The sequence below is a fragment of the Tamandua tetradactyla genome, chromosome 15 (genome assembly GCF_023851605.1).
Source record: "Tamandua tetradactyla isolate mTamTet1 chromosome 15, mTamTet1.pri, whole genome shotgun sequence".
In the NCBI taxonomy this organism is placed as follows: Eukaryota; Metazoa; Chordata; class Mammalia; order Pilosa; family Myrmecophagidae; genus Tamandua; species Tamandua tetradactyla.
This window is the reverse complement of record NC_135341.1, coordinates 12538599-12560938: the sequence shown is the minus strand read 5'-3', so window position 1 is coordinate 12560938 and position 22340 is coordinate 12538599. Positions and strand designations below refer to the sequence as shown.

At 38.7% G+C, this 22340-nt stretch overlaps 2 protein-coding genes across 9 annotated transcripts in view; one reads left to right on the top strand and one right to left on the bottom strand.

The window, feature by feature from the left end:
* The window catches only part of FOXP1 (forkhead box P1), a 613321-nt gene that overhangs the window by 395375 nt on the left and 195606 nt on the right, over positions 1-22340 (bottom strand). The window lies entirely within an intron of this gene.
* Positions 6293-6499, top strand: LOC143656933 (sarcoplasmic/endoplasmic reticulum calcium ATPase regulator ARLN-like). Its single transcript, XM_077128699.1, has one exon. The coding sequence runs from the start codon at positions 6293-6295 to the stop codon at positions 6497-6499; it is 207 nt and encodes a 68-aa protein (XP_076984814.1).

Sequence of the window (22340 nt, the reverse complement as noted above, 5' to 3'; positions counted from 1 at the left end):
AATTTTTAAAATGTATTTAAACAAGTATCCAGATAAACAGTCCCAAACCAGCATAGCTGCCTCCAAATGCTGCTATTTTCATGAGTACCCACTGCGACAAGTTCTCAGATTACTGGCATCTCTGGCACAGTTTACGTGTGGTAAAGATTTGTTCTTCATAGCAAATCCAAGAAAACATGGTCAATCTGTGGCAGAGACTGGCTAGACGCTCGTCAAATCCATTTCTTCCTCTTCCTGGACACAAGACTAGAACGCATTTCCCAGCATCCCTGCAATCAGGTGGGGCCTTATGATGAAGCTCTGGCCTTTTCCAGCCTGGTCCTGAGACCTCCTGCACTCTACTAATGCTCTCTCTCTTCCTTTGTCTGTGGGCTAGGTGATCCAGCGGAGATCTCCGACTCCCTGGGAGATGTGGAGTCACTAGACGCAATGAACCTGGGTCCCTGAAGGACCCTGTGTGGCAGAGCCCCCGACACTTCTCTCCCACCAGCCAATACTCAGTTGTGAAATGCTTAAGAAATAAACCTGCATTGTGTTAAGCCTAATGAGATTCAAGAATATGTTTGTTATAGAAGCTAATATCTCTTGCCTCAACACTCAATCCTTTCTAATTTCCCCCTGGCTCAAAAGTTATACTTGAGTCTTCTGGCTACACCTTAAATAAGTGAAAGCACTGTAAATTTGGAAAAATTCCTGATGATATTTTCTACTTGTGATCATTTGCTCCTCTAACTAATATAAATGTGGGCAAAGGAAAGGGAAACGAATGGCTAATGAATTCCCAAAATGTGCCAAGCATGTCTTTATTTAGTCTAACCTTCATCTAGACCTAGGATGAGGCTGATTCCCACTTATACATGAGAATACTGAGTCCCTAACAAGTGAAGTAAAGGCAACAGCTGTGGCATCTTGACCCAGTTAGCATTTTCCCCACTTGAATACCTCTTGGATTGTAAAACTTAAATTTCAAAGAGAATACATATTTCTAAACAAAATATTTTTGGCTATTGCTTACAAAAGGGAAAATACTATTATGTTCTCCAAAAGTCAATACAACATTTTAACAAAATGTGTGAGGGGAAAAGTGTCAAGTTACGTTATTAATACAATTGGTACAATGTCAGAAACTCCTGCAGAGGTTTTGAAAAGCCGGCAACAAAGGGGATGTGTCTTAGATATTCCTGGTGCTTAAAAAAAAAAAGGCCATATTTCACACAAAACAAACCTATTCTGAAGACCATCTTATTCCAGAGTAATTGATGTTTTAAATATTTTTACATCCTTAATGTGATAGTTGTTACCACATAGAACACATTTTACTGTATTTTTGTCATATTTTATAACAGGCGTTGACAAATATTTTCTGTGAAGGGCCAGACAGTGAATATTTTAGGCTTCGCAGGTCATAAAGTCCCTGTCACAACTAGTAAAATCTGTCATTGTAGCAGGAAAGTGACCACAGACAATATATGAGAAAATATGTGCAGCTGTGTTCGAGTAAATCTTTATTTAAAAAAACAGGAAGCTAACATAGGATTTGGCCTCTGGACTATAATTTGCCAACTTCTACTTTAAAAGCTGATTGGGCTTTTGTGTACTGACATGTAACACATTATAATTTTCGTATGTAAAATGATGGGAGATAGGTTCTGGTTAGTGTTTCACCTAGGACGTGTGATTGTCAGGATGGATTGCTGATGTAAAGAGGGAGAAGCCTTCATTTGCCAAAGGTTCATGAGCTACGTAGCTGGCAGGGCTTGATCACCACTTAAGGTCTGACACCATGGGCTGATTCATCGCCCTAAATCATGCCATCCTTCATAAGCCATGTGGCATCCCATGCCATTTTGACAAAACCCAAGTAATATTATAACAAAAGGAAAAGGCTGATGCTGTACCTGCCAGTATAGTCAAGACCTGCTTTGAGATAATGGAGATAATAATTACCTTAAGGTGACCTTATATTGAGAACCCCTTTTATTTGAAAGAGCAGTAAAATAAATAATATTTAAATTTAAAATGTCACCACGGGAGTGAGTAGTGAGAAGCAAGAAATGACAACCTAAAAAAGTTTTAAAATCAGGCATGAAGTCTCCCTAAATTAAAACCACACAGTTTTCTAAGGGTAGAGAGATGTTCTTTGTTAACAAACTTCAGGGTAGGAGCTATGTGGCCAGTGATAGAACGTGACAGAAATAATGTCTCAAACATATTTCCCATTATTCACTCAAGAATATATAGTTGCTATAACCAAGTTTTGGTTCACTTTTTCTTTTTTAATAGCAAGGTTCAGAGACATATACACCAAGAGAAAAGGTTTTAAAAATCTCAATTCCCCATAAAGGTTTCAGTATAACAGTTAAGCACACAAGATAATTTGATATATAAAGTGGGTAAATTTTATAAATCCGTTTTGCCTAAAACGTCAATCACAACACAGAACAAAAGCAAATAAATAAGGACTTCCAGGAAAATGACTGAATAGAGTAGCTCGAGATCAGCCCTGCTCCACAGAAAAGTTAGAGAAGGGACAGGAGGGTGACTGAGGTCGACTGGCATGGAGGTGCGGAGCCTGTGGGAGTGAACGGATGGGAGCAGGGGACTAGGAAGTAAGTCAGGCCACATTCCTGGGGCGCTACCCTCACCAGCACAGCCCCATGATCAGCGACTCAACCCACACCCCACACACCTGAAACCCATCATCCGCTCCCATTCCCCTGCTCCTGGTGCCCCACCCCACCAGCCCCCAGTGCACACACCTGCCCCATACCCCCACCCCAAGTGCCACCCAACCCACTTCTCCTGCACGCCACCCAAGCACTACTCCCTGTTCCCTACAGGCTGCTGCTGGTGCATAAAGGCTGTGGGCACTAACCTTCATACTTGGGCTTCCCCCACCCCCTGGCCCACAGTGTCATACAGCCTCAACCTACCTCCCCTGTGCTCAGTGCATCAGTTTATGGCACTCCTAGACCCACACATGTGCACGGGCCCCCAATAACGTCATTCAGCTCCGGGAACCACAGTTTACAGCAGTCCTAGAATCACACATGTGCACAGCCCTCAACCACACTTCGTAGCTGTGAGAAACTGCTGACTTGCGCAGCTCGATCACATCTACCCCCAATCCACGAAGGCATAATGCCCACATGCTGCCACAGCTTTATGCATGCGAACAAAGGGCCCCATGTCTTAGACCAACACACACCAAGGTTACACCCCCCAGACTGGTGCACCTGCACAGCTACATCCTCCCTGGCCACTGGGCACCCGCATTCACAAGGATCAGCTTAACATCCCCAACCTGCACCCGTACCTGCCCTGAAACAAATCACTGCACTGAGTCCTCCACCCTGTACCCTGCTCCCTGCTGTAGATCTATCCTGCAAACACAAGGTCTTAGACTACTGAAAGAAATCAACACCCAAAGTAAATCAATCAAGATATTTACATGCCACAAAGACAGCAGAAGATCATTAAGCATATCACAATGCAGGCAGATATAGCCCTGCCTAATGACCAGATTAAAACACAGAGGAGATACAGACATTGGAACAATTAATCAAAGATGTTCAAACAACTCCACTCAATAAAATAAGTGGGATGGCGAATGATATAAAGGAGATCAAGAAGACAGTAGACGAGCATAAACAGGAAATTGAAAGAATAAATAGAAAAATAGTGGACATCACAGAGGTTAAAGACTTTGTGGAATGAATGAAAAACATACAAGAGGCACACAACACCAGATCTGAAGAGACAGAGGAAAGAATAAGTGATATAGAGGACAGGATAATTGACTTCAAAGATTCAAAAACAGCAAATGGCAAAAGGATGGAAAAAAACTGAATTGGATCTCAGGGAAATGATAGGCAAAACAAAGCACACAAATATAAGAATCACTGATGTCTCAGAAGGAGAAGAGAGGAGTAAAGGGCTAGGAAGAATAGTTGAGGGTATAATGGGGGGAAACTTCCCAACCCTTATAGAGAAGCCCAAAGAACTCCAAACAGAATAAATCCAAAAAGGCCTTCCCCAGGACACATACTAATCAGTCTGTCAAATGTTGATGAGAAGCAGAAAATCCTGAAAGTGGCAAGAGAAAAACAATCTACTACATACAAGGGAAACCAAATGAGACTGAGTTCAGACGACTCAACTAGCACCCCTGAGGTGAGAAGGCAGTGATATGATATGATCCTGAAAGAGAAAGACTTCCAGCCAAGAATTCTGTTCCCAGCCAAATTGTCCTTCAAAATTGAGGGGGAGATTAAGGTTATCACAGACAAAGAAGCCTGAAAGAATTTGTCAACAAGAGACCAGCCTTACAAGAAATACTAAAAGGAGTTCTGCCAGCTGAAAAAAAAAGAAGACAGGAGAGGGAGGTGTAGAGGAGGGCACAGAATCAAAGAGTACCACTAAGGGTAATTTAAAGAATACAAAGAGAAAGAGGGAAAAGAATATATATATCTGACAAACAAAATAAAAAAGATAAGATGCTGGATTCAGGAAATGCCTTTTCAGTAATAACTCAATGTTAACAGACTAAATTTACCAGTTAAAAGTTACAGGTTGGCAGAATGGATCAAGAAACATAATCCAGCTGTACATTGCTTACAGGAGACTCATCTAAGACACAAGGATACAAATAGACTGAAAATGAAAAGATGGAAAAAGATTTTCTACATAAATTATAACCAAAAGAAAGGAGGAGTAACTATACTAATATCAGACATAATAGACTTTAAATGTAAAGCCATCATAAGAGACAAAGAAGGACACTATATAGTAATTAAGGGTCAATTAACCAAGAAGATATAATAATCATAAATGTTTATGCTCCCAATCAAGGAGCTCCAAAGCACATGAGACAGACTGATAAAATTGAAGGAAGTGACAGATGTTTTAACAATAATAGTAGGAGACTTCAATATACCACTCTCCACTATAGATAGGACAATCAGACAGATGATCAAGAAGGAAATAGAAAATAACCTGATAAATTAAATAACCTGATAAATGAATTAGACCTAACAGACATATATAAGTCACTGCACCCCAAAACACAAGGAAATACATTCTTTTCTAGTGCTCATGGAACATTCTGCAAGATAGATCATATGCTGGGGCACAAAAGAGATCTTTATGAATTTAAAAACACTGAAATTATTCAAAGCACTTTCTCTCATCACAAAGGGATGAAACTGGGTCTCAATAACCACCAGAGAATAAGAACATTCATAAATATATGGAGATTAAATAACACTCTTAAACAACCAGTTGGTAAAAGAAGAAATTGCTAGAGAAATCAGTAGCTATCTGGAGATGAGTGAAAATGAGAATACAACTTATAAGAACTTATGGGATGCAGCAAAGGCTGTGCTGAAAGGGAAATTTATTGCCCTAATGCCTCTATTAAAAAACAAGAAAGAGCAAAAATCGAGGACTTAACAGAACACCTGAAGAGACTTGAGAAAGAACAGCAAAGTAACCCCAAAGCAAATAGAAGAAGAGAAATAACAAAGATTAAAGCAGAAATAAATGAATGGGAGAACAAAAGAACAATAGGAAGAATCAACCAAAAGTTGGTTCTTTGAGAAAATCAATAAAATTCATGGGCCACTAGCAAGACTGACAAAGAAAAAGAGAGAGAGGATGCAAATAAAATCAGAAATGAGAAGCGGTGCGTTGCCACAGACCCTGAAGAAATAAAAGAAATCATAAGAGGCTACCATGAACAACTATACACCAATAAACTAGACAACTTAGGTGAAATGGACAAATTCCTGGAGACACAAAAACAAGCTACACTGTCTCAGAAAGAAACAGAAGATCTCAACAAACCAATCACAAGAAAAGAGATTCAATCAGTCATCAAAAATCTTCCTACAAAGTAAAGCCCAGGACCAGATGGCTTCACAGGGGAATTTTATCAAACATTCCAGAAAGAACTAACACCAATCCTGTTCAAACTTTTCCCAAAAATTGAGGAAAAAGGAACTCTACCTAACTTATTTTATGAAGTTAATATAATTTTAATACCAAAACCAAGTAAAGATGCTATAAGAAAGGAAAACTACAGGAAAATCTCCCTAATGAACATAGATGCAGAAATTTTCAATAAGATATTAACAAATCGAATCCAACAAACATTAAAAGAATTATACACGGTTGGCGGTCAGCAGAGTGCGCGGCGATGAGACTTGGTGTGGTTTCTGGCACGGCCAAACAGGGACGCGCGAGAGCTGCGGCTTTTCAGCTGCTCGAGTTGTCCTTCGGCGAGGCCAATAAGATGGAGGCAAACGCGGAGGCGGCAGACGGAGGGGACGGTGTCCGGCGGCGGCGAGGCTTGCGTGAGGCGGGGAGGCCGTGGCCGGGTCCGGTGCTGCCGCCTCAGTCCGGAACAAAGGGGCTTCCGAAGACCTCGTACTGGTTCGACCTTTGGGTTTTCATCCTCTTCTACCTGGTGGTGTTTTTCTTCGTATACTTTTTGCCCTGAATGGTTTACCCGATATCTAAATTAAGAAGCTGTCTTCTGAAGTGGACCTCTGAAAATGATTACAAACCTTTTGACTAAAGAAGACAGACAATATTGTGAATCCGAAGAATTTCAAATCAAGGGACCTTATTTTTATTTTACACATTCTATTACTTATTTGGGGGACTATATAAAATGGGTAGGGCTTTCATCCATTCATAGCTAAGTTCTTAAAACTAGACTCCTTGGTTCGTGTTTCAGAACTTTTTTTTTTCAAGTATTCGATGGCTTTATGGGACAGAATATGAAATTATTTGTACTTTAATGGTTTAATGTATTAATAAACATAGCAATGCCTTTAACATTTTACGCATTGGTCAGGGTTTAATGAAGTAAATAATATGGTGAAATAATAAGTGATTTATAAGTTCAAAGCTAAATTTCTGAAGAGTAAAGGATTTTGAGAGAAAGAACAAAGTGTTTTAAATTGCATAAAAAGGCCATAATAACAAAAGCATCTCAGAGAATGCAGACCCACAAAGTACTGGCTGTAAATTTCCAGTTTAATTTTTAGACTGAGATTCTTTTATGAAATGTTATGGTTGATGGATTAATAAAATTTTAGAGAAAGTAGGTAAAACCCAGTATGGTAAAGCTAGTGCATATATTCTTTGACACTCTTGAGCTCCCTAAAATAGGATTGTGTGTTGTATGAATTTTTTATATTGCTTACAAATAATTTTGCTTAATAAAGGTTTATTGGTATCGTTAAAAAAAAAAAAAAGAATTATACACAATGACCAAGTGGGGTTTATACCAGGAATGCAAGGATGGTTCAACACAAGATATTCAATTACTATAATAGAGCACATTAACAAATCGAAAGTGAAAAATTACATGATCATCTCAACTGATGCTGAAAGCATTTGCAAAATTCAGCATCCGTTTCAGATAAAAACACTCCAAAAAATAGGAATCAAAGCTAAGTACCTCAATATGATAAAGAGAATATATGAAAAACCAATAGCCAGCATTGTACTCAACGGAGAGAGACTAAAAGCTCCCCCCCTAAGATCAGGAACAAGACAAGGATGGCCACTGTCACTATTATTCAACATTGTGCTAGAAGTTCCAGCTAGAGCAATCAGGCAGGACAAAGAAATAAAAGGCATCCAAACTGGAAAGGAAGAAGTAAAACTCTCATTATCTGCAGATGATATGATACTATACTTGGAAGATCCTGAGGAATCTACAGCAAAGTTACTTGAGCTAATGAATTCAGCAACGTGGTGGGATATAAAATTAATATGCAAAAAATCAGTAACATTTCTATATACAAACAATGACCTAGCTGAGGAGTCAGTTAAGGGAAAAATTCTATTCAAAATGGCAACTAAAAGAATCAAGAACTTAGCACAATGAACTTAACTAGGGACATAAAGGACTAGTACACAGAAAACTACATAACATGCTAAAAGAAATCAAAGGAGATCTAAATAGGTGGAAAAACATTTCCTGCTTATGGATAGGAAAGCTAAATACAGTTAAGATGTTAATTTGACCCAAATTGATATGCAGATTCAACACAGTACCAATCAAAGTTATAACAACCTATTTTGAAGATTTGGAAAAGCTAACTACCAAATTCACCTGGAAGGAAAAGAGACCCTGAATTGCTAAAAGCATCATAAAAAAGAAGAACAAAGTGGGAGGGTTAACACTCCCTGAACTTAAAACCTATTATAAAGCCACAGTGGTCAAAACAGCATGGCACAAAGAGAGAAGCACTGACCAATGGAATTGAATTGAGAGTGCAGAAACAGACCACCAAATCTATGGTCAATTGATTTTTGACAAGGCCCCCAAATCTTCTAAACAGGAACAAAATAGTCTTTTCAATAATTGGGTATGGAAGAACTGGATATCAATAACCAGAAAGAGGACCCCTATCTTACAACCTATACAAAAATGAACGCAAAGTAGATCAAACACCTAAATATAAGACCTACCACCATAAAGCTTCTAGAAGAAAATGTAGGGAAACATCTTCAAGACCTAGTAATAGGAGGTAGATTCCTAAATTTACACCCAAAGCAGAAGCAATAAAAGAAAATCTAGATAAATGGGAACTCCTCAAAATCAAATACTTCTGCGCCTCAAAAGACTTTATCAAAGGTGAAGAGGCAACCAACTCAATGGGAGAAAATATTTGGAAATCACATATTGGACAAAGGTTTGAGTTCCTGTATACCCAAAGAAATCACACCACTCAACAACAAAAGAACCAACAACCCAATTTTAAAATGGGCTAAAACTATGAATAGGCTCATTTCTGAACAGCAAATACAGATGGATCAAAAGTACATGAAGAGATGCTCATTTTCATTGGCCATAAGGGAAAGGCAGATCAAGACTACAATGAGATATCTGTAAGAATGGTTGCTTTTAAACAAACAGGAAACTATAAATGTTGGAGATGATGTGGAGAAACTGGGGCACATAAATACTGCTGGTAGGAATGTATAATGGTGCAGCCACTATGGAAGACTATTTGGTGGTTCCTTAGGAAACTACCGAGTTGCCCTATGATTCAGTAATAGCACTACTTGGTATATATCCAGAAGAGAGGAAAGCAATGACACAAATAGACATTTGCACACTGATGTTATAACAGCATTATTCACAATCACCAAAAGATGGAAACAAACCAAATGCCCATCAACAGATGAGTGGGTCAGCAAAATGTGGTATATACATATGATGGAATATTATGCAGCAGTAAGACAAAATGACATCCTGAAGCACATGGCAAGATGGATGAGCCTTGAGGACATAATGCTGAGTGAAATTAGCCAGACACAAAAGGATAAATACTGTACGATTCCACATTTATGACCAGCATAATGATATAATCAGACGCTTATAATACAGAATACAGAGGACTCAGAGATACAGAGCAGATCGAGATGGGTGAAATGTTAGCTAATGAGGTTGATCTCCAATGTAAGAGAACAGACAGGAGTGAAAGTGGTTCTCTAGTTGGTCTATAAGTAATATTACCATATTGAAGATGAACAAGATTGAAAGGGGTTATAGAGACCTACGTGTCCCACTGATTAACACTAGAAATATGAATTAGGTCTCACAACAATTACTTCAAAGATATGATTCTTGTACAAAGAGTGTTTAAGTCCGGGGTACAGGGGGAAAACTGCTATTGCATGCTATGAGCTATGTTTAAAAGGAAACCATCAGTACTACCACAGCAACAGCAGAGGTAAATAATGGGGGGAGGGACAAAAGTTAAGAGGAAGTTTAGATTTCCTATTTGGTGAGGGTGTGTTTATTGGTTTTCTGTCCTTTGAGAACAACGAAATTATCTAAAATAGAGAATGTTGATGGACTGTGGACTTTGGGCCCTCTACATGATGTCCGAGGAATGCAGGTGGCTGAAGGATGCACTAATGGACAAGTAGATTGGCGAATGATGGGGCATACTTATGAATGAAGGTTGTACTACTACAAAAAGGAACAAAGTCGTGAGGTGTGCAACATGTGAATGAACATGAGGGACATTTGGTAAGACAAAATAAGCCAGAAACAAAAAAACAACAATGGCATGGTCACCTTTAGAAAATGCTTATAAGAAAACAGGGGCCTAGATTGTAAGCTTTTAGAGCAGACATATTAAGTCTGGAGTGGTGATTTGTATTTCTGGATTTTGAGAGGCTGTTTTGTATATATAACCAAGATTTAGAGGTAAGAAGAAAGCCGAACAAGTTGGGGTTAAAGTAATTTAGAGCACAGGGGTAAGGAAGACAGTGCCTATACTCTGGAACCACACATACTCTTTGAGACCAATGGAAGAAAGGTTTATTTGGTCTGGAACTGAAATTTTTTGTAGTGCATAATCTAAGTCAACCTATTTGTATAGCTCATTTCAACAACTGAAACACAGGGAGGCCAGAATAAGAAAGAGGTCCTGTAATTCTGTATAGATTATTGTAATGCCTGGATACATCCTAGAGTATATTAAGCAGATAATAAAAAAGTACTGGCAAAGTCCCCTGAGGGATGGAAGAAAGAACATGGAATATTAAACCTTACCATCAGGGAATCCCCTGATACTGTGTCAAACTTTAGGTCACCCAAATCAATAGGGCATGCCCTCGATCATGAGGCTTACTCTTGTGAAGCTTATATCGGTAGCAGAGAAGCTCAGACTACCTATAGGCATCCTTAAGAATTACTTCAGGAGGACCACTTTTGTTGCTCAGATGTGGTCTCACTCTCTCTAAGCCCAATTCTGCAAGTGAAATCATTGCCCTTCCCCTTACGTGGGACATGATATCCAGGGTGAAAATCTCCCTGATTATACAGGAGATGACTTTCAGGGATGAATCCAGACCTGACACCATGGGATCAACGATTACATCCTGACAAAAAGGGGGAAAAGAAGCATAACTAATGAAGTATCAGTAGCAGAGAGAGTTCAAATAGAGTCAAGAGATAACTCTGGAGGTTGCTCTTATGCAAGCTTCAGTTAGACCTTGTTACCTATCATAACCTGCCAACCCCCAACCAGGACTATTCCACCCAATCCCAGAGAATACCTAGGGCAGTATACAGGATTCCACAAGGGTTCCATGCACTAGAGTAACATCCCAGAAACCTACAACCTCCAGATGGTTCCCTGGTCCAGATAAGTCCTGAAATCTAGCCCAGTCTCTCCAGAACATCAGACAGTCCCATTTCCCTATCCCATATTAGTGACAGACCCTTCCAATATCAAAAATTTAGAATGGTCATAGCTCAAATACTCCTAAAGAGAGGGATAGAAAGATTAAAGGTGATGGTGGAGTTATACAGAGAAGACAGAATTTAACAAATGAATATGAATACTGAATCATTAAAATGATATCTCTTTTAGTCTCCAGTAGTTTAGAGCAGCTAGAAATAAAAACCTAAAATTGTGGAATTGCAACCCATGTCAAACTCTGAAATACATTCTACAAGTAATTGTGGTGCTGTACTTTGAAATTTATAGCTTTTTTGTATATGTTATTTTTCCTGAAAAAAAAAATCAATTGTAATCATAAGAAAATATTTAAGCCTTCTAGATTCTTATATTCTGGAGCAGCTAGAAGGAAAAATTTGAAAGGATCATATGGTATAGCCCATGACAAACTCTGGGATCTGTCCTGTAACTACTTGTTGAAGAGTGCTCTGAAACTATTGCTTTTTATTTCTTTGCTTTGTATTTATGTTATAATAAACAATTTACAAAGTTAAAAAAAAGCAAGTAAATAATAATCCAATTTGATGAAGGAATATCTTGCAGTCTTAAAAAATAATACTAGGAGTGAGGAAATGTATACATGTCACTAGAAAAAAATTTTTTTAAAATAGGATGGTACCATATAAACAGTGCTTCCTAATGTAAACTATGGGGTATAGTTAATAATACAATTATATAAGAATACTATTCATCAATTATAACAAAGGTACCACACTAATACAAAGTGCCAATTATAGGAAAAACTGGAGGGACAGAGGGGGCGGAATATGGGAACTCTGTATTTTCTGTATGATTTCTCTATAAACCTGTAGGTCCTATAATTAAAAAATAAAATGAATTTGAGAAAAGGTATTCAAATGCTTGTTACAGTGAAACATGAAACAAGCAAAACAGAAAAACTTTGTCTACAGCAGACTCTCAACTGTATAAAAATATGCATCAATAAACAAATGAAAAACATAATTCACAGTGTTTGCTCTAGAGGGATGAAATTAGATGATATTTCTCTTTAATGGTTTTATTTGCATTTTCAAAATTTTCTAAATCAAAGGAATTTCTAAAATATTGGCTATACAATTTGCAAAATTATCTGAACTTCAAACAGAAAAAGAAATTTGTTGTATACTTACATTCATCTGTTAATGGCTTTTGACCAGCTTTTTACCAGACTAGAAGATTCTTGAGAACAGAGATTTGTTTTCTCTCTCATGCACTCAATTAACATTTATTGAAATAACTGAATGGACCACCTTACTTTTTTTTTTCGTATGCTGTATGGCAGGATCACATTTCATTATTTTACATGTGAGAATCTGATTATTGCAACACCATTTGTTGAATTTTTGTTTGTTTGTTTGTTTGGGGAAGTACGCAGATCAGGAATTGAACCCCAGTCTCCTGCAGGGCAGGCGAGAATTCTACCACTGAACTACGCCTGGATCCCAGACCACCTTAATTTTTAAAAGGTCTCTTATTGAGATTCCACAAATAAATTAAATTTTTATATTTCAAGCTTTTAAAGGAAATTAAATAATTTTGTTTAAAGAGGTCTATTGCTTGTGGATTATAGCTGTAAATAAACTGTTTAATGCAAAATTATTCTTTTTCCCCTTCCTTTTTTTCCATGATGCACACAATAATTTATCTTTTGAAAACTTCAAACAATTCTGAGTCATTTTCTCATTAAAAACAAAATATATCTTGATCACGAAGCTTGGCACGCCATAAATATTTACCCCAAATGCACTGCCTGCTTTGAAATTTCAAGACGGATTGACACGCAACTGCTGTGCAGAAGGAGGGAGGAGACCTCTCATGTCAGCTGCGACAAGGGCACCACGCTGCCTTCACACCTTCTCCTGGAGAGGTTCTTTCCCAATAGCTGAAAACCACACAAATGTGATCATCAGTTTTCTCTCTCCCTCTCCCTGCCCTGCACTGGACATTTTTCTCAACCTGCCAAGCCTCTCACCACTAAGTCTTTGTACTGGGCTGGAAGGATGGCTGGAAAGGATGCAGGGAAATTGAGGACACAACTGAGATTTCAGCTTCTTTCCTGAGAACCCTCTGGATCAACAAGATACTAGGGAAGAAAAATATCTTAAAAAGCAAACAGAAGGTGGACAATGGTGGCTCAGTGGCAGAGTTCTCACCTGCCGTGCCGGAGACCTGGGTTTGATTCCCGGCACCTACCCAAGCAAAAGAAAACAGGGGTACAAGGGTAGTTCAGTGGTAGAATTCTAGTCTAACATGCAGGACACTCGGGTTCAATTCCTGGCTCATGCACTTCACCCCCAAAAACAAACAAACAAAATTTCAACAAATGGGGTACTCACATGGGGAAAGAATGAAATGTGACCCCTACCATACGGCATACAAAAAAACATGAGAGAAACATGAACTTCATCAGTCTTCTTGAAGCGAGGTCTCTTTCCCTGGATGCCTTAGATCGGACATTTCTATAGACTTGTTTTAATTGGGACACTTTCTTGGCCTTAGAAATGTAAACTAGCAACTACTTAAATTCCTCTTTTTAAAAGCCATTCCATTTCTGGCATATTGCATTCCAGCAGCTAGCAAATTAGAACAGCACCATACTTAAAAAAATTCTTGCAAACCTCGAATTTGGGCTAATGTCTTACCTTCCAAATGAAAGATGGCATTCCAACCAAAGTGGGCCATCCCACTCCCATCCCTTTTGGGCTTTGCCCACCACATGAAGGCAGAGGCGGCACTCCGTGCTCTTCTCCTCTGAACCGAACCCCAGCTCCATCTTTTCCATAAAGCCCTCTAAGCAAATCCAAGCCAAATACTTCTCACTTTTCAGAAAAACCGGATGCAGGTACCTGTCACACCATTTATTCCCTCCTTAAAGGCCGACAGTCCCTTATATTTGCCCAAAATAGGTGATGTCTGTCCCACAACCAGAGGACAGCTTCCCTGAGGCACAGATTCTTCTAGTGCTTGGGATTTCCACGGTACTAGGCTGTACAGCCTGCTGGTTCAAAGAGCCTGAAATTCGGAGTTGCCCAGACCCTTAGGAGACAAAAGAGGTCTCAGCCCTCACGAAGCCCTCTGCCCACCGGGGAGCACCAACAGACGCACATGGCAATGATTAAAACGCAGACTTGACCTAAGCACGGGGTCAGAAAAGCCCCCGTGGAGTAAATGAAAGGCCAAGACTGCCAAGGTGAGCAGGAGTTAGTCAGGCCCCAGGGCTGGGTGGAGGGCAAGGGGGCAATCCTCCGATCCTCCAGTGGCACCTTTGGTCAAAACAGATATGAGTAAGAATAAATACCAGGCCTGAAAACAATCAATCTTCTGCCTTCTACAGTGACTTTAAAAACATAATTTGGGAGTGTCAGGACTTCCAAAGCAAAAACAAGGCCAAATGTATTGAGTAATAGAGAAATAAAAGAATGCTGTGGCACTCTGCTAAGTGTCTCAGTGGTGTAACTTAAGACAAAACACGTGTTTTTCTACCCCTGACAGGGAGAAAGGAGTGGGTTATTCAAACTAAAATTGCTTTTCTAAATTTTCTGAGAAAATAGCAGTAAGAGAAATGAGGCAGCCTCAGCTCACAGACCATGTCACTATCTCCTCTTAAAAATCCATCTACCACTTCCTTTATCCCTTAAAGAAAGCAAATTTGGATTTGTTTTTTCTTTAACCCATAAACCCATGTGGAAAGAGTGCTAGAAGATCAGTGAGGAGATCTGAGTTCCAGTCTTCACTGGATCACCCGTCAAAACCCTTTACTTGGTCTCGGTCTTTCCATCTGCAGGATGAGACTAGTGAGGCTGATGATGCAGGTAGTTTTCTCTGGTGCTAATATCCAGCTCGCTCATCACAATTCCCTGGAGGGCTTGCGGAAACACACATTGCAGGGCTCCAGCCCCAGATTCTCTGTTTCAGTAAGGCTGTGGTGCTGAGGCCAGAGGACATTTCTAACAAGCTCCCAAGTGGCTGCTGCTGCTGCTCCAGGGGCCACACTCTGAGGACCAAGCTTCCAAGCTATGCTTTCAGACCCCACATCAGTGTACTTGCTTCCCACCCTCAGACAGAAGAGGGTCTTTGCTTTCTCTTTTAATCAACGCCAGCTGAGTCATTTCTCAGGTGTGGAGTTTTCCAGGTCCCTTGCCCACACTCAGGGCACTCCAGCCCTACCCTCCATGTGGGAAATCCACTCTCAGGAAAATAGCTGAAACTGCAGTCTGTTTCCCAGCAGCAGCCCATGTGGTCATTCTGATAGTTGGCTCAGAAGTCACTGCCTCTGACTACTCTGGCATTGGGCTCAGAAAAAAAAAAATTCTAGCCCTTTTCCATAGCACCTGGGGTCCGGCTTACATCCCCAGCCTCTCCCATGCCACCTACCCCCAATTCCTCTCCCCACAGCAAGCTATCTCTAGGCCACTGATCTTACTGCTCCTACATCAAACTTGGCTTATTTCTAACTGGGGCTTGGCCCTCATCATTCCCTCTCTCCAGAATGCTCTTACACTGGCTCTCTGTACATGAGGATCATTCTTTTTTTTTTTTTAATTTTTTAAAAAAATATAACAAATGCAAACATTCTTAACTTTTGATCATTCCATTCTACATATATAATCAGTAATTCACAATATCATCACATAGTTGCATATTCATCATCATGACCATTTCTTAGAACATTTGCATCAATTCAGAAAAAGAAATAAAAAGACAACAGAAAACAATTCATACATACCATACCCCTTACCCCTCCTTTCACTGATCACTAGCATTTCAATCTAAATTTATTTTAACATTTGTTCCCCCTATTATTTATTTTTATTCCATATGTTTTACTCGTCTGTTGATAAGGTCGATAAAAGGAGCATCAGATACAAGGTTTTCACAATTACACTGTCACACTGCAAAAGCTATATCACTCTACAATCATCTTCAAGAAACATGGCTACTGGAACACAGGTCTACATTTTCAGGCAGTTTCCTTCAGCCTCTCTATTACATCTTGACAAACAAGGTGATATCTGTTTAATGCATAAGAGTAACCTCCAGGATAACCTCTCGATTCTGTTTGGAATCTCTCAACCATTGACACTTTATTTTGTCTCATTTCGCTCTTCCCCCTTTTAGTCGAGAAGGTTTTCTCAATCCCTTGATGCTGAGTCTCAGCTCATTCTACGGGTTTTCTCAATCCCTTGATGCTGAGTCTCAGCTCATTCTAAGATTTCTATCCCACATAGCCAGGAAGGTCCACACCCCTGGGAGTCATGTCTCACATAGACAGGGGGAAGGTGGTGAGTTTGCTTGTTGTGTTGGCTAGAGAGAGAGAGGCCACATCTGAGCAACAAAAGAGGTTCTCTTGGGGGTGACTCTTAGGCCTAATTTTAAGTAGGTTTGACCTATTCTTTGTGGGGTTAAGTTTCATATGAACAAACCCCAAGATTGCGGGCTCAGCCTATAGCTTTGGTTGTCCGCACTGCTTGTGAGAATATCAAGAATTCAATTTTGGGAAGTTGAATGTTCCCCCTTTCTCACCATTTGCAAACAAACTTTGCAAACACCATTTTATTCATTGTTCAAATCACTCTGGGATTTATCGGGGCATCACTCTGGACAAACCAACAAAATCTCATGCCCTACTCAAGGTTCCATGTACTTATGGTATTCAATTAAGCCGTCTACAGAAGTTATATTAGGAAATGCACTAGTCAAAATATAAATTTTATACCAAATAAACATTTTTTGCTTTAGTTTCACATATAAGTTAAAATTTTAAAATATTACCATCTATTTTCAACACCCAGCAGTAATGAAATTCATTTGTTCTTCCTTATGCAAAAACATTTTTTAAATTTGTACATTTAGTCACTATCATTATACACTTCAGGCATTCCTAGATTATACCATCTCAGTCTTTACTGTCTTTCTTTCTAATTTCATTTGTGCCCCCCGCCCTCCTCCCTCTATCATTCTCACAGTCAGCTTCATTCAGTATTTTAAGATAATTGTATTACAGTTGGATTCTTAACCTTTAGATCTTAAGTCAAAAGTCATCTCTTCCAACAGGCATTCCCTGGATGGACTATCTGATTGGCCTTCCCAAGGAATCCTCTTTACACTATTTCCACGATGCAATTTCCATCGTATCTAAACATCTTGTCCTTCTGGTTTGCTTGTGTACTTGCTACGTCCCTCTCCTAGAAGGCAAACTCTCTGAGATAAGGGACTTGGGCTATTTGCTTTCTTGTTATCTCCTACACCCACCCCCCTCCCACCCTCTTACGGAACAATGCCTTAACCCTGTAGGCACTCCATAGGTGTCTGTTAAATAAATGAATGATTAAATCTATGCTGCTATACTAAGTCAAGAAAAAAGAAAAAGAAAGCAATTGCAAGGAAACTGTAATCTAACAATTTACAAATCCCAGGGGTATTCGCAACTGCATGTGGCAAGACTAAAAAGTTACAGACAAGACATGTCTATGCTGGGACACAGGTATCAGAGATTAAAGTGGGTTGTGGGGCCAGAAGAGGTCCTCTCATGTAGCTTCTTCAAATCACACTAGAGCCACCCTCCCTGCCCTCAACATGCTATCTCATACAATATCTGTGAGGCTGTATCCTTACCCCTTGAGTTCTTGAACTTCTTTCTAATGTCACCCATTCCTGCTGCCAGGTGCAGGGGAAAAAGTAAGTACTGTCTTTGCAAGCTGAGCTCCCCCACCCTGGACAACTCTGCAAAACCACTTGTAAGCATTACATGTTAACCACAGTTTGTAATTTTGTCACAGGTGCTTGACTAAAAACGGGACAAAGCTTTTAAAGATAGTCCGCCTATATTATGTCATTGTGTATACTACGCACCACACCTAAAAGCTGACAAAATCCCTTCTTTCTATGCCATGGCAACATAATACAACATTAATTTTGGTAAAGGCATCCTATACCCTCCAAAACATGCATGCAATTACCAAAAAAAAATGTTAAAGTCGAATTTTAAAACAAGTTGTCATAAAAGCTGACACTAGTAAGCTGGAAAGGAAATCAAATGACGGGTTGTACCTGGCAGCTCAACAGAATAGGGAATATATGCTCTCTACTGAAAGCAGCCAAAGTATTGGCTAGGAGTTCACATGAGGAAGAAGGAATATTTTAAATACACTCTGCCAAATGATTCTTTCATAATTAAAAAATCATTAAAATGTACGAAACTTCTCATAAAGCAACAAGACAAGGAGAAATGGGTGCCAATTCTAGTTTACTAATTTACTTACTGTGTGGCCTTAAAAAAGTCACTCTCCCTCTCTGAACCCTATTATGAGGAGAAGGTTTAATGAAGTCCATTATTTCAAAGGTTCTTTCCAGTCCACACCCTCTTCGAGTCTAGGAAGATTTCTGGACTTCGCTCTCAGGTGGACAGACACAGAGTAAAAGGGGGAGCACCCCTTGACCTTCTTCGTTCGAGGACACACACGTGAGAGGTGCCATCTCTTTGGAGAAGCAAAGGAGCGGGCTAGCTAGACTCTCGTGGACTGTATCTGCTCAAATAAAGTTATGTCTCCATGTACTGCAGGAGGGCGAGTTGATATGGTAATTACCTGTTATTCTTGACAAGTAAGGTAATTAATGTAGCAAAATACCACTGTAATGTGTGCAAATTTGGACCACCACAATTAAAGCACCCGTCTGTTCAACAAACTGTTCAATTAAGAAAAAATATTGACGGTGTACATTTTTGAAATTAGAAAACGTATGGAATGAATGAATCTTGTTATTCAAGCATTCCATTTCTAGAATGTTTCCTCAACAGGGAACATCCACAAAGGGTATATAACGGAGTAACTTCCACCATAGCATAGAAGTACTCTTGTAGATGTAACTGTTAAGACAAGACTCTGTTGTGGAAGTAAGTTAGTAGTTTCATTTTATGAAACACAGCAAGTCAGAAAATGAATTAAAAGAATATCTGAACCCCAAAACTATAGCAGGCAGCATAAAGGTGAAAAGTCCTTATTGTGCAACTATTCAAGTAACAGGGCTATCTTTGAGTCCCGTAATCTGAAAGTACCTTTATTTTTTCAAGAGCTGGAGTTACAAAACACCCTATGGGCAAATAAAATAGCCACAAAGTCCATAGCAGCCTTAAAGAGACAGACTGTGGAATAAAGTCAGTTTCATCATTTGTTTACTCTTGTTTTCTCCTGTGCCTGCTGTCCATGTGCAGATACAAATGCTAGCCTTTTGGAGGGGAAGGTCATCTGGTTCTTAACTCTAATGAAAAATGTCTCTTGTTGCTAATATGCTTCAGGAAATCTCTAGCCATGTCAAGAGTTAAATATCCAAGGAAATTATACTAAAACTGCCATAACACTAAAAAGAAAAAAAAAAAAAAAAGAATCTAATGGTCACCAAAAGCAGGAGAAAAACAATTAACTTTAAATTAGTTTGTAGGAGAAAACAGCTTCCTGATGTCCAATGTGGCAAATTAGGGAATTAGTCAGGCATTCTCAGTTTGTTCAGAGAAGGAAACCCCAAGAATTTTTCTTTTAATTCTTCTACTCAGATAAATTCAGAGGAAGACACAACCAGTTGGCCTGAGTAAAGAAACAGCTGGAATTCAAACAGACTAAACAGTGTGATATGGAAAAGAAATGGTATATGATTTCAGCATGACTTAATGAAGTATACATTTCTTTTTTACATTTTTGTATAGCATATCTTACCTTGGGAGATATAAAAACCTAGACAGAAGCTACTAAAAGGCATCTTCAAGTGAATTCTTAGCTTATCAGACCAAAGTTAAGTCCTAAATGTTCCATATCTGAGAACTTGGATGTATCCCCAAGTAAAGAAAAAAATGTACAAGGAAACATTCTACACGGAAACATGTTGAGGAAATGAAATGGCTTCTCCAAGTAAAATACTCTAATTTCACACTTAGAAATAATAACATCATTAAAAGGACGAGGATGAAGAAATCACATGCTCTTTCTGTTGATATAAACACAAAGTCCTAGCAAGGAAGAGCATTTCATAAAAGTAACCTTAGAACTTACATTGCATGGTAGCCCTGGAGAGTTGACTTCTAAATTGTAAATTTTTTTTTCTCTCATTGTTTCAAAGGAGGATAAGCGCAATTACGGAAGGAATGGGGACACAGAGGAACACGATTTGGGGATCTGATGCAAGATTCATATACTGCAAACTAAAATTTCTGATTCTCAAAATGCTGAAGAACCATTCAAAGAAAAGAGAATCAGAAATACTGCTTGCTCACTGGGTAAATGTATGGGGGACAGATCTCTACAAGCTCTTATTTCAAAGTTTGCATGGGGTGGCATCAGATGGACTATAATAATGCGATGCAAGAATAATAATATCATTGATTACAGTCACATAGTATAGTTTACAGAACTATTTCACAGAGATGCTATCATTCAGTCCTCACAACCCACTGAGGCAGCATTAATCTCATCTCACAGATAAGGAAACTAAGGTTCCAAAGTGGATAAATGGCATGGCTGAGTTCACAAAAGCTACTGTGATGAGACACTTAGTTCTCTCTGGAATGGGATACATATGTCCCCTTGACCCAAATGAATCAATTTACAAGGAATACCTCAATAATATATTCACTTGAATGCTTACACTTCATGTATTACTCTGGTAGCTTAAAATTAATAGGCATACTGGGTGATAGGGACCATAGAAATGGTAGCATAATTATTACATAATCATCTGCATTAGAGGAAAAAGATCTGGTTTCAAATCCTGGCTAACCATTCAGTAGAAATATTAAATTGGAACTCATGACCCTGTGAACCCCTAAATAGCTTAAATAGTCCGTTTTGTTTAGAATTTGCTTTACCCCAAAAAGAGGGTCCAAGGAAAAGAATGAAGGCCACCATCTTCAATTCCCAGTTTCATATAAATCAGTTTGGATATAGCTTTCTTTCTGTCTTTTCTTCTTGACCCTTCAAGGGTATCACATCTTGGTCTTCCTTCATCTCATGGATAGAATAAGAGAGTCACAGACCTCACAAACATTCTCCAGATGTAGAAATGATGCAAGGAATTGAAAAGAGGGGATAGAGAGAGAAAGAGGGGAGGACAAAAATGTATCATGATGATATCTATCAGATTCACTGAGGTTTTACCTACGGAAACTTGAAACTTAGTGGAATGTAGAGTAGATTCTTTGTCCTTTTACATTCTAGAAATCAATAAAAACTGGAAGAAAGACCAAACTGCTAACTGGATAAGCAGGTGCAGCTGAAATGATATTAAGGTGTTAAAGCACATGAGTCAGTGTTTCCTTGGTGTAAGCAATTTTAAGAGAATTCATGGGTCACAAAGACTCACAGGTTACCCAAATCCTGATCTTATATGAACTTTATGTATACTTTTTTTACATAAGGAGAAATTATTTTAAGCCAGGCTTCAAAAATTAGAAAAGGTAAGATGGATAGTAAAGGTACCACTGACTTCGAGAATTAATGCCCTCTAATATTTACCTCCAGTTTAGAGATCTAGCAAAAGAATAATAATGTGAGTTTTGTATTTAATCAAACAAATAGCACTTAAAGAGAATATTATTAAAAATATTCTTTACATAATCCTATTTAATATAAAGGCATCTGATAAAGTATAATTTTTTCAGATGCTAAAGAGGAGAAAATTGAGGCTTAAAAAGATTAAGTAACTTTCCCCAGGTCACAAAGTTACTAAATAGCTAAGCCAGAATTTGAAACCAGATCTTTTTTCCCCAACTTGGGTAATTATTTAACAACTATACCACTACACTTTAGAACATATCAACCAATATTTCTGGTATAAAGTTTCTTGGTTCATGTTGATACTGGAAAGTAATACAATAGAAAAAACAACTTTGCTTTAAGAAGCTATTTTGAAATGAAAAAAACAGTTTGGGGGACTGGTAACTTGAAGAATGATTATTTTTCAGGTTACATTAATTATTATTATGATATAAATGCTTCCATACTACCAAAGATCACATTCTCCCCAGAATTCAGTGTAATTACATATATAACATAAAGCAAAATATTAGAATATTGT

Bases quoted from the DNA above. Each gene is read 5' to 3' on its own strand.
- LOC143656933 (XM_077128699.1), top strand. From the start codon at position 6,293: ATGGAGGCAAACGCGGAGGCGGCAGACGGAGGGGACGGTGTCCGGCGG.